Here is a 13,385-nt window from a genome sequence, read left to right as displayed (position 1 = left end):
TGTGCTGCTTTTAGAAGTGATCTTCGTGGGCTCTTAGAAAATGGGGTATTTCCCCCTCCAACAGGATTCAGGAAGATGATTAAAGTGTCCCTTAAACTAAGGCCTCCTTCCTCAACATTCCCCGAGCCCACAGGGGAGGAAAGAACCCGATCATCAGATGCTGGTGTTGAAACACTGCCTTATTCTTCCAATGAGTCTTAGCCCATCTTTGCCAGAGAGCTACTTGGAGGTCCAGTCCTGGGTCTGTCTGGCCTGAGCTTACCAATGCAGACCCCAGGGCCGCCATGACACCCTACACCAGCCATGATTCAGTCCTCTCCAAGAGAAGGAGGGTTTTGGGTATGGCCATCAACGTGCTTGTGGTTACAGGAATTCACCACCTGCCCAGCTGCCCAAGCCAGAAACCCAAGAGTCATGTTCAGTGCCCTGTCCCCGATGGATCACTCCCCTAACATCTCCACCATCCGTCTGTGGCCACCATCTTAGGTCAGACTTTTACCACCCATCTCCCAACTTTCTCCCCCTCCCTGTCTCTCTCCTGCACACAGTGGCCAAAGCCATTGGTCGCGTCACTTCCCTGCTCAAAATCCTTCCAGAGCATCTAATTCCTAAAAGAACGAGCAAATGGCATGAGGCTCTTCAAAATCTAACCCAACTTACCTGTCCATTCTCAATTATTGCTACACCCCAAGCAAGCACCAGCCCCACTCTTCTGTCTCTGTCTGCTTTTGCAGATATTGTTCCCACTGGTAGAAGTGCCCTCCTCCCGTCCATTCACAGAACTACACAGCCTTCAAGGCTCAAATTAAATGTCCCTTTATCCAACAGTCTTCCCTGCCTGCCAATCCCCTGGGCCCTGCCTGCCCTGACTGCTGCTTTGAAATCATCTTTGTTTCTGCCTTTGGCTTCCAGCTTTGGACAGAAAACTCCTCAAAGGCTTAAACTGTGACATATTCTTTCACGTGTTCATCTTCCCTTTAATCTTATTTCTTGTCTCACATTAGCTTACGCCTGTGTTAGTGAATCCAGGCCCGAGTCCTCTGGGGTCTCCTAGCAAACATCTTCCTGCAAATACCTCCTGGGCATGGGCGGAGCTGCCCAGAGTCTCCCACCACAGAATTGGGTGTCTGGGTGCAAAACCATTGTTCTTCATGCCATCTGCTTTTTAAGGGTTCCCTTCTTTCTCTTTCCCAAGGAATAAAGAGGCGAACTGGACTTAAAAAAAAAGTATATATATATATCCTGCCAGGCACAGACATGCTGCAGGATTCAGTGGTCTGAACACTTTTTTTTTTTTTTTTAAGCCAGGGTCATTGTCATTATCTTAAGGTTGTGCCCCCAAAGTAGTCACCAAGGGACGCGGAACTAAAGAACTGGATCACATGGAGAACATCATTTCTTCTTCAAGTGTCTTTCAGGCCCCTGCTTTGTCAGAGAGAAAGTCTCTGGCAGGTGCTGGGAGGTCTTTAACGCCTTACTAACACTTGGCTAACGTCCTCCTTTCACAAACAGTCCAGTCTGAAGGCAACCACACAGCTTCTCTTGTATTGTTCTTTGGTACGTGTGTTCTATCTCAGCTTAGCAATACTGGTTGCAAGAGGATGATATGAAGTTTCCTTCCAAAAAGGAATTTAAATTTAAAATACGTGTTGGTAGAAAACATGTCAAGCAAGTGGACATCCAGGTTGCCCGTGGAACTGAGTAAGATCTGGGTGTGCCAAGCAGCTTGTGTTTGGCAACACACCCTGGGGGGCAGGGAGTGGGCACAGCTACTGACCAGGAAAATGATTCCACAGCCTCAGAGGCTTCTCCCTCCCAGGAAGCCCCCTCCCTCTGCAGAGGCTGAGAAATGATCCCATTTGCTGAGGCACTGAGGAGAGTATAGTGCTCCCTCGAGAAAACTACCAGATGTGTACACCAGTTTGCTGAGGCTGCACACGCTTCTTACACTCCCTCCTCTGAACGCCAAGTCGTGGCTGCTTGATTTTCAGTGCTTCCCCCTTCTGACAGGCTGAGACTCATTCCTCTGATAACTGCCCTCACCTCAGCGCATCTGCCCTACTGAAATCAGACCCTGGGAGGACACCCCCTGCCCTTTCTGTTCTCCTCCAAGAGCTCAGCTAATGGTGGGAGGCAGTGACAAGATCCCTCAGGGATCCTCTTCCCCTTGGAGCAGGCTGAGGGGCTCCGGTCACTCCAAGCAACAGGGTGACAGCAGGGACACAAGGCCATGAAACAGGCCCAGCACCAGCATGGCTGCACCAGGGCATGGACAATCAGAGAACGAGAGACAGAACGAGAGAGAGAGACAGAGAGACTTTACCGTGTACTGCTCCTGGGTGAGGTGGCGTCGGAGGGAGAGACAGATCGTAAGTGGCCTCAGAAGAAAGAACACAGAACACACACATACACACACGCACACCTGAGCACCCCATGCCCTGCCTGGGCACCAGGAGGGCCACCTCAGGCTCAGGTTGACGTCCATCCTTCCATCTGGAAGCCCCCCGCTCAATCCCCCGCCTCCGGCAGGCCCCTGGCGCTGCCCGACAGCACCAAGAAAGCCAAATTTCCAAGGAGCAGGACAGCCAAAAAGTTGTCATTTTCCAAAAGCAAGTTTGCCGCCGAAGGTCACTGCCAAGAGCTGGAGAAAGTCCTTTTCTCCAGAGGTTCTGGTGCTGGAAAGTCTTAGAATGTCTTAAGGATTATGGGCTTTGGCGTTGGAAGGACCTGGGCTTGAATCTTGACTCTGCCCCTTATTACCCTCATCTGTAAAACAGGGCTGGGGGATTCTGATGCTTGATAAATGGTAGTGATGGCTTTGGTTCCACCCTAAATTACGGGGGAGGGGTCAGCAAACACTTCCAACTCAGGATGGAACTGGGTGGAAACCTCTGAAAAGAACGGCGGGGGTGGGGCGGGGCTGGAGAAAGCTCTTAGCACTTGGAAGCCTCCAAGGCGTTTGCAGCAGCCCCTCACCTGACTCATCTTTAACTCAGGCTGGGTCTCATCATGGCCAGACATCAAGGCCAGAAAGGCTAGGCAGCCTTCAGAATGGTGGGAACCCTAGCGCCAGGGAAGCAGTAAAAGTTGACAGTCATCAACTCTTCCACCTACCCCCGACCCCTGCTTTCCACTTAGTGATAGTTTTTCAAAGACACAATGGCTTAAATGTCTCAAAACATCCCCATTGGATCCATCCTCTGTTCCTTTGGTCTAGCCTGGTGGTTCTCAAAGTTCAGTGGATCTAGGAATTCGTGCGCACTAAAACTGTGTAGATGCTTAGTGATTTTTGGATCAGTAGTGATTTGGGCAGTGTTTTGTTCTGTTGTACATAGGGTTGCTATGAGTCAGAACCGACTCGACGGCACCTAACAACAACAACAGTGATTTTTGCCTAACCTGCTGATTTTGGGTGTAATACGTGAGTCTTCTGAACGTCACTGCATTTGCCTGTGGGGAGGTGGCACAATTCTGCCCATTTTCCAGATGAGGGAGCTGAGGTCCAGTAAGGGTGAGTGACTTGCCCAAGGTCACAGAGCCAGGAAGTGGCAGATTGAGATTCAAACCCAGGGGTATGTAACTTGCACTCTAAGCTTCTTTCCATTTAATCACAGACACCAAAAAATGCCTTCAGGGGCCGGGGCTGTTTGGAGGATGGGGATAGAAAGTAGCAGCCTGAGGGCTCCTTCTTTGGCTTCCTAGCAATTTGGCTCCTGAGCACGTAGGAGCAGCCTGATCAAGGTGCTCTGCCAGCTGTGCTGGGCCTGCAGTCCTGCCCTGGGGGAGCAGCGGCAGTGCCAGATGGACTCTTGGCAGTGAGGGCAGAATCATGATCTGCCAGCTGCTGAGAAATGTCATTTGGCTGCCCCGATGCATGGGCACAGAGAGTGATATCATGTACGATGACTCATAGGATGGTGTGCTGATGGTGGCTGCATGGGCACAAAGCATGATATCATGTATGATGCCTCATAAGATGGTGTGTTGATGGTGGTCGCCACGGACATGGGACAGAGTCAGTGGATGGAGCAGGACACACACAGATACTTGGGAGAGGTGCAGGAGGGGTGGAGACCATTGGGAGAGCCTCGGCACAATCCTGTGGAGGGCCACAGGGAGACTTTTCCCGGATCCGAGAAGGGGCTTCAATCACGGCACTGGGGGCAGAATTCTTGCCTTGAGCCTGAAAGGCTGGAATAGCAAGATTCCTCTCAACCAGGAAGGGAACGGCCTTGGATTCCAGTGGGGATCCAGGGCCTAGTTTCCAGGAAATAGTCCCGTGTCCCCAGGATCAGCAGGCCTTGCCAGGGCCTTGGGGAATCCTGCCAAGTCTCATTCTGCCAACCTGGGAAAGCCTCTGTGCCCAGGGCTGGGAGAAAGGCAGCATCTCTGATTCTGACAGCCGGACCCAGCCCAGTGGTCTTGCTGGACTCACTTCCTTCCACAATCCCTCCGAGCCTCAGTTTCCCCATCTGCAAATTGAGGATGATAAAAGAACTGCCCTTGTGAGCTTGCTGTGCAGATTAAATAAAAGGAGGCTGTTACTTATATTATCAAGTTACATTCCTCTATTTTATTGGGGAAACTGAGAACAGAGAGTTTGAGGGACTTGAACATCTAAAGAAAAACCAGACAGACTTGGAGAAGCATTTTCCTAGAATAATTATAAGATTAATCTAACACCTGTTGGCGTTTTCAGTCTTGTCTGTGGGGAGACGGCACACACGACAGACAAAGCAAGTTAAAAGATCGGAAAGGAAAGAAGCAAAGAACTCTGGGGTTGGGCTCTCAGGCTAAGACCTTGGGGCAGCCCCCACTCCCACCATCTCCCATAAGAAAAGACCATGAGTGAAGTCCTTAGAGGGGGAGAGAACTTCTCAGGCAGGAGAGGCCAGAAACTGCAGCCAGATGGAAGATTTGGAAACTTTTCTGGACAAAAAATGTAGCAGCTTGAGGACTCCTTCTCTGGCTTCCTGGCAGTTCAGTCCTTGAGCATGCAGTAATGGCTTGATCAAGGTGCCCTGCTAGCTATGCTTGGCTGCAGCCCTTCCCTGGGGGAGGGTGGCAGCACCAGATGGACTCTTAGCAGTGAGGTGGGGAGAGCATGACATAGTGGGGTCTTAGGGTCTCCCCTCCTATCCCTTCACCAGTTATATAAAGATGCCCCCCAAACGCACATGGAACATACTCCAGAATAGACCACAATTAGGCCATAAAGCAAGCCTTAACAAAATCCAAAGCATCGAAATATTACAAAGCATCTTTTCTGACCATAAAGCCACAAAAGTAGAAATCAACAACACAAAAAGCAAGGAAAAAAAAATCAAACACATGGAAACCGAACAATACCTTACTCAAAAACTACTGAGTTATAGAAGAAATTCAGGACAAAATAAAGAAATTCATAGAATCAGATGAGAATGAAAACACATCCTATCAGAACCTTTGGGACACGCAAAAGCAGTGCTCAGAGGTCAGTTTATAGCAATAAATGCACACATCCAAAAACAAGAAAGGCTCATAATCAATCAAAGCACTAACCCTACAACTGGAACAAGCAGAAAGAGAGCAGCAAAAGAAGCCTACAGGTGCCGGAAGGAAGGAAATAATAAGAATTAGAGCAGAATTAAATGAAATAGAGAACAGAAAAACTACTGAAAGAGTTAACAAGTCCAAAAGCTGGTTCTTTGAAAAGATCAACAAAATTGATAAACCGTTGGCCAAACTGACAAAAGAAAAACTGGAGAGGAAGCAGATAACCCGTATAAGAAATGAGATGGGTGATATCACAACAGACCCAACTGAAATTAAAAGAATCATAACAGAATACTACGAAAAATTGTACTCTGACAAATTTGAAAACCTAGAGGAAATGGACAAATTTCTAGAAACTCACTACCTACCTAAATTAACACAAACAGAGGTAGAACAACTAAATAAACTCATAACAAAAGAAGAGATTGAAAAGGTTATTAAAAAACTGCCAACAAAAAAAAGCCCTGGCCCGGATGGCTTCACTGGAGAATTGTACCAGACTTTCGGAGAAGAGATAACACCACTTCTACTAAAGGTATTTCAGAGCACAGAAATGGATGGAATACTCCCAAACTCATTCTATGAAGCCAGCATAACCCTGATACCAAAACCAGGTAAAGACACCACAAAAACAGAACACTACAGACCAATATCCCTAAAGATGCCCCCGAGCCGACCCATAGTGCTCAGCTCTTCTGAAACCCCACAAGAATCTCTGCACCAGCCTGGATCTCACTGGCAAAATCTCATGCCTTCCTCAGGGGCTCACGGAATGGCCTTAAATTCCTGTACTGACCCTGTACTTGCATGTTCTTGTTTGCCATTGAGTTAATTTCGACTCATAGTGACCCTGCAGGACAGAGTAGAACTGTCTCATAGGGTTTTATAGGTTGAAATCTTTATGGGAGCAGATCACCAGGGCTTTTCTCCCTCAGAGAGGTTGGTGGGTTCCAACCGCTGACCTTTTGGTTAGCAGCCAAGTGCTTAACCACTGCATCAGCAGGGCTCCATTTCCTTCCAAAGAAAAAAAAACAAAAGTCATCTCAAACAGAGATTTTCAAGGGCGCGGGTGGCTCTATGCTGTACCAACTTCATGAAATCTGTCTAAAAGGCTGACGAACACACATTTCTGAGAGGCTAATTTTTAACGCCCTTGCATAACTTTATATTTAAAAAGAAAATGCAAACACTCAAGAAATCAGCTCCCTGTGGCAGATTCCCTTGTAACACGAAGAGTCATTCCCCTACTTGATCTTGGATGATTTTTTTAAGATTAGCTTTGCTTAAAGCAGAGCCTACTTGTAACTCCAGGAAGCCTAGAAACGGAGTAATTTTAAGCTACAGCCCATCACAGCAAAAGGCCAATGGTGAAAGGCTTGTTCTCTGGGTCGTTTAAAGGCCACCCCCTCCCAAACTGTAAGCCAAAGTGGCGGCAGGAGGTGGAGGTGGAGTTGCCCACCCTGTGGCCTTCACTTCAGGGGAGGGTAAGTGACCAGGTCAGACATCGAGTCTGCTGTGCCATCCCCTGTGACCGCAGAGCGGGTCCACGGAGGGCAAAACCCACCGCCAAGGGCACAGCCAGCAAAGGGGGCTATGTGTGGATGCAGGGATGTGACTGTTGAGGGTCAACACCCAGCTGCCACCTCCTGAGCCCTGGGAGACTTGGGGGCTGCTGGGCAGACCCTGGTCCGAAAGGCCTGAGGAAGGGTGGGAGGTGTCCTTGCCTGCACTAGCCCTCCCTGCCCTGGGCTCTGACTGGGTCCGAAGACCACCCACCCGAACCCCCTGATGCCTGACTGCTCCAAGCCACACTGAGCCAGATTCCCAGGGCCCAGGTGAGGCAGGTGGTCAGGCTACATCCCCAAAAGACATAGGCCAGGGTGGGGGGAAGGAAGAGGGGGAGAGAGAGAGAAGAAAAAAGAAGAGAGACAGACAGAAGGACAGATAGACACACACACATAGAAGGGGGATAAAAAGAAATGGAGAAGCATAGAAAGTGATAAATGGAAAAAAGAATAGAAAATAAGGGAGAGGGGAAAAAAAGAGAAAAAGGGAGGGAGAGAGAGACATGTCCAAAGATAAAGAGACAGTGAGAGAGAGAGAAGGTGAGAGACAGATACACCTGGGTGGAGGACAGCCCTTGAATGGCCTACTTGACCAAAGAATTAGACAAAAAATAAAGAGAAAAGAAAGAAAACAAAAAAGAGAGGGCGAGATAAAGGGAGGGAACAAACAAGAGACTAACAGCACAGACAGAGCACACACCCACAGAAGGCTAAGAGAAACAGAGAAACGATAAACACAGAGAATGGACAGAAAACGGGGGCGGGGGAAAGGAGGAGAAAAAAAGAGAGAGAAGAGAGAGAGAGAGGGAGAGAGAAACAGGAGAGCAGGAGGGAAGGGGGTGGGGGGGGAGAGCGAGAGACAGACAGACAAAGATAGGGACCGAGATACACCTGAAGGTTATTTCCTTAGGAGACAGATTCACTCGTGGCAGAGGGTGGTCCATGTCCTGGCTGATAGCTTTCCAGAATTTAAATTTTCCCAGTGTCCAGCATGGTGCCTACTAACACCTTGTAGGAGCAGCTCAAAGAGCTGCTGGTGAGAGGGAGGGGCCTATTTCATTATATTCTCATATACACTGTGTATTGTCTTTAAAAACAAATTTTTTGGGGGAAAAACTGTTAATTTGATAGGAAGCAAATTATACCTTGTTTTTATCTTACATTTCTCTGAATTCCAATGAAGTTGATTTTGGTTTTCATTTTCATTAGTTATCAGTATTCTGTGAAATATCTGTCTACATCCTCTGCCCATTACTTATAGAAGTTACTGTGTTCTTATTGATTTGTTATTGCTTTTTATATATTAAGGCCTTTGACTCCTTGTCTTAATTGTGGCAATCTTTCCTCCTTAATTTGCAGTTTGCATTTTACTTTGTTTTAATTTTTCACCTATAGGACATCTTAATGATGATGTATTCCAATTTCCTGACTTTTATTTTACATGCATGATCTCTTGCATTGCTCTAATTTAAAAAGAGGGTGAAATAGGAGGTGGCAGGGGGCAGACGGAGAGATAGAAAGAAAGAGAGAGAAGAGGGTGAAAGAGAAAGAAAAGGAGAGAAGGTAGAAAGAAAGAGAGCAGAGATAGAGAAGAAAGCAAAGGATACATATGGGGAAGTCTGGCCAGCGTCAGACATACAATCAGCTTCCTGATCCTCATGGTATATCTCCTCCAGGCCCAAGGTATCCAGAAACTCTAGATACTACTTGTTCTTCTAACACAGCTTGTCCTCATTATGATCACAGGGACGAATCCCAGAGCAGCCCACTTTGGCCCTTTAATTGCAAACAGGCCACTGCTCTGGTCCTCCTGACAAGCCAGGCCCTCATTCTTTCTTTGGTCAGGGAGGCCATTCAAAGACGACCACCACCCCACCCCCAACCCGGGTCTACTGAGAAGGGTGCCAGGAGGCAAAGGTGCACAGGATGCTCCTGATTTCTCACTAAGAACAGGATGAGGATCAGAATCCCTCTGAGACCTTCCTTTCTGGGAATGATCCAATGTGGTGGGCACAGACAGGGTCCTCAAGAAGATGTTTCTAGATTACGGGATTATTAGGTCTTTTCACCCTGCCCCAAACACCTATGACTTGAGGAATGCATGCTAACTTTGCTGCTAGGGCCCTAAGGGCCCAATGGCGGCCCAGACTCAGGCACCATCTTGGGATTGCAACGATACCCGGTCTTTCGGAGGGCAGTGTCTTCAGGTGCCAAGACAAGTGAAAGACGCACGGGGGTCACCAGGGCTACACCCGCGGGGCCTTCAGGCACAGGCTGGGGTTGGAATTCTCATGCACATTCGTTTCCCGATTGTCTTTTTAGGGGCTCCCCAAAGAGACAGCGGTTTACGGGGCCGCCGAGCGGAGGGGGATGAGATGTCCTGGCGAGGCTAGTCTACAGAAGCAGCACAGCAAGAGACTGGTGATGAGGCTGAGGCCTGTTGCTGCGGGAGGAGGTAGAAGGTGGGGCCCTTCTCCTTCTTCCTCCACGTTGACATCATGCAAAAAGCCAGTCGAAGCTCTTCCTGGTGGCATGCTGAGCCTCTGGCCGCCCGGAGCCACTGTCCCGGCTCTGTGCTCTGAGTACATGTTCCCTGATCCAAAGAGGGCCCCAGACTGGGGGTAGGGAGCCCAGAGGCAAGTAGTGGCCTCCCGAGGAGACTTACGTGAAGGCGAAGGCCACCAGGGCCCCACTGACCACAATGAAGTCGAGAATGTTCCAGAGGTCACGGAAGTAGGCGCCCTGGTGCAGGACGAGCCCCAGGTCGATCATCTGTGGGGAGAGAAGAGGGCACTCAGACCCCTCACCGCCACCCCACGGAGTTGCACCCGCCCTTCTAGCTTTGGGAGAGGGATGGGGGCTCGGATGGAACTGTTCGTCCTCCAGGATGGCACAGCAGCAGAGGATGGGATGCAGTGAGGAGCCCCCGCCTCCATCTCATGAAAGGCAGCTCTGACTTGCCAGGTGTCCTAGCCCCAAACCTTGAGGTCAGCCTTGACTCCTCTTTTGTTTATGCTCCACTCTGACCCCTCAGATAATCTTGTTGGCTCTACCTTCCAAAGTTTCTAAGACTCCGCCCAATGCCCCCATCTGCGGTCCCCACCTGGCCCTGCCCTCATCATTGTCCACTTGGACCAGCGCAGTCTCCTCCTGGTCCCTGGCTCCACCCCCTCCCCACGCAGTTCCCTCAGTGGCCACTAGGGGGCGCCTGTGAGCACTTGAGTCAGGTCAATTCCCTCCTCTGCTCAGAGCCCTCCATGGCTTCCACCTCATTCTGGCCTCAGGGTAAAAGCCCCAAGCCCTGCACGACCTTCCCTCTCCCCTCCCTGCCCTCGCTTCCTCCTGCTCTCCCCTTTGCTCATTCCGCTTCAGCCATCAGGCCTCCTCGCTGCTCCTCAAACACACCAGGCATTTCTAATCCCCAGGACAGCTACTTGTACCAGGGTGGCATTCTGGAGTGTGCAGAAGCTCTTGGAGCCCTCACCTTGATCACCTTGATCACTCACCTTGATCACCATCTCAAATGTAAAGACGCCTGTAAAAACGTAGTCAAAATACCGCAGCACCTGCGTGGGAGAAAAGCAAGGGGGTGGCGGATAGCTGACTTGATCTAGCAGAGCTCTCATGAACCCAGTGTCGCTGGGGTGTGTGGCCTCTAGCAAAGTCCCCAAGAGCAGAGTCTCCACCCAGAGGAGGCAACATGGCTGCCCAGTAAGGTTGGGCAGGGCGTGCACTGCACAAGGACTCCTCTTACCCGGTCTCACAGGCAGTGCAGGTGTGTCATGTTGTGATAGGAGCTCTCCAGCAGATGGCACCAAAGTTCTAGCAAAATCCCTATCAGGACAGCTTGCTTACCAACAGGGAACCAAAACCCAAAAACCAAACCCATTGCTGTTGAGTTGATTCTGACTCATAGCCACCCTATAGGACTGAGTAGAACTGTCCCATAGGGTTTCCAAGGCTGTAAGTCTTTACGGAAACAGACTGCCACATCTTTCCCCCACAGAGTGGTCGGTGGGTTCAGTCTCTGACCTTACAGTTAGCAGTCAAGTGCTTTAACCACCAGGGCTCCTTCTACCAAAGGGATTTTTTTTTTCTGCCCAAAGGCCCGTATGCTCAAGCATAGCAATGATCATGAGGATGGCGCAGGACCAGGCGGGCAGTGTTTCATTCTGTTGTACACAGGGTTGCTACGAGTCGGAACCAACTTGACAGTACCTAACAGCAACAACAAAGCCTCCTATGGACTAGAGGTGGCCCCAGGGAAGTTCAGGGTGACAGTATCCCTGTTGGTGATAGGTGTGGCACCAGAGCCCTCAACCTGCTGAGCCCCCTGTGCGAAAAACTGTTTCCACTTAGTGTCTCCTAAACATGACCAGCCTTCCTGGCCAGACACTGGGGGCCAACCTCACCCCTCCCACCCCACACTGCTGAGCCCTCTTCAGGATGGATTGACTTCCCCTCCATCTTCCCACTGCCTCACCAGGGGCCAGGCCCAGGGTTTCTGTCTGGACGAGCAACGTCCTGTGGCCTGCCCCCTCTCCTGACCATGCCTCTGGTGTGACCGGGTCATGAAGACACGGGTATGCTAACACAGTGCTGGGCTCCTGGTAACTGCAGGGGGCTGACTCCATCAGATTCCCATTTGGGAAGTAATGGCTGACAATTAAGGAGCTTGGCCACCAGATGGCGCCAGTGAGCACCTGACTCAGTGCACAATCCTCCTCTGCACAGAGCCCTCTGTGGCTCCCACTTCTCTTGGAGCACAAGCCAAAATCCTTGTTTCAGCCCACAAGGCCCTGCATGACCTGCCCCATCACCTCCCTGCCCTCGTCCCACCACTCTCCCTCTAGTTCCCTCTGCTCCGGGCCCACCTCAGGGCCTTTGCACAGGCTGTTCCCTCTGCCTGGAACACTCCTACAAAGACCGTGCCTGCTCCCTTCTCGCCTTCTATGGCATGGCTCAATCATCACTTTCCCAGTGAGGCCTTCCTCAACCCCCGTTTAAAATCCCACCTCGTGGCACTTGTGATCTTCCTTACCAAGTCTGTCCCCAGCCCACCCCCAGCATCACCACCTCTGACACACTATCTGTCATGCTTATTTACAATCCCATGGTTGGCCATGTCCCCAGCCGAACTGTCAGCCCCCGAGGGCAGGCCATTTGTCCGTCATGCTCATTGCTGTGCCTCCAGCTCATAGTACAGGTGTTTGTACTATGAATGAAGGAACCACTGCTGGAGCTGTGTTGGGTCCTGCAGGAGCTGGACTCTGTGACCTGTAAGGGCACAACTCATGTCCTTATTCTATGTTCTCATTCTGATTTTCCCTGTGAGGGCAATCAGAGCCTCAGATGGCCAGGGCCGGGGGCTGCCTTCCCGGGGCACATGGGTTGCAAGGGCTGAAGGAACCGGGGAGGCCGAGGTGATGGTGGTAGGAGAGCAGTTCAGGTGCGCTGGGTGGTGGGCACAGCATGACCAAGGGCCTGGCATTCGGGAGCTCTGGGAGCGAGGGACTGTATCATACTGGTACTCCTCGATGTGCAGTTTGGCACTTGGCACATAGTAGTTGCTTGTTAAATAAAGGAATAGATGGAAAGAAGGGAGAGGGTGAGAGAGAAAGGGCAGGCCACGCGGTCGGGTGAATCAGAACCTGGAGAGTCTGTATTCTTAAAGCAGCAGCAGCAGTAACAACAACAACAAAGCTGAAAAGAACAAGTACTGGTGAGGATAGGGAGAAGCTGGAACCTTCATCCATTGCTGGTGGGATTGTAAAATGGTGCAGCTGCTGTGGAAAACAGTTTGGCAGTTCCTCAAAGAGTTAAACATAGAATTAACATATGAGCCAGCTATCCCAATCCTGGGTATATACCCCAAAGACTTGAAATTAGAGACTCAAACAGATACCTGTACACCAATGTCTACTGCAGCACCATTCACGATAGGCAAAAGGTAGAAATTACCCAAGTGTCCATAAAAAAATGAATGAATAAACAAATGTGGTACATACATACAATGGAATATTATTGTTATGGATTGAATTGTGTCCCCCAAAAATGTGTGTCAACTTGGCTAGGCCATGATTTCCAGTATTGTGTGCTTGTCCACCATTTTGTGATCTGATGTGATCATCCTATGTGTTGTAAAGTCTAACCTCTATGATGTTAATGAGGCAGGATTAGAGGCAGTTATGTTAATGAGGCAGGGCTCAATCTACAGGATTAGGTTGTATCTTGAGTCAATCTCTTTTGAGATGTAAAAGAGAATCCAGCAGAGAAGAGAGGGAC

General features: G+C 49.9%; 1 protein-coding gene across 1 annotated transcript in view; it reads right to left on the bottom strand.

The window, feature by feature from the left end:
• The window catches only part of CACNA1A (calcium voltage-gated channel subunit alpha1 A), a 252,427-nt gene that overhangs the window by 52,670 nt on the left and 186,372 nt on the right, over window positions 1–13,385 (bottom strand). Inside the window, exons 21-23 of the mRNA XM_023724768.1 lie at window positions 12,487–12,670; window positions 10,607–10,666; window positions 9,766–9,872 (exon numbers count right to left, since the gene is read on the bottom strand). Of these exons, the coding sequence (XP_023580536.1) occupies window positions 9,766–9,872; window positions 10,607–10,666; window positions 12,487–12,670 (351 nt within the window). The remainder of the gene's footprint in view (window positions 1–9,765; window positions 9,873–10,606; window positions 10,667–12,486; window positions 12,671–13,385) is intronic.

This window comes from Trichechus manatus, unplaced genomic scaffold, assembly GCF_000243295.1.
Source record: "Trichechus manatus latirostris isolate Lorelei unplaced genomic scaffold, TriManLat1.0 scaffold00258, whole genome shotgun sequence".
Classification (NCBI taxonomy): Eukaryota; Metazoa; Chordata; class Mammalia; order Sirenia; family Trichechidae; genus Trichechus; species Trichechus manatus.
The sequence above is the reverse complement of the archived record's forward strand: the minus strand, read 5'-3'. Positions and strand labels throughout refer to the sequence as shown.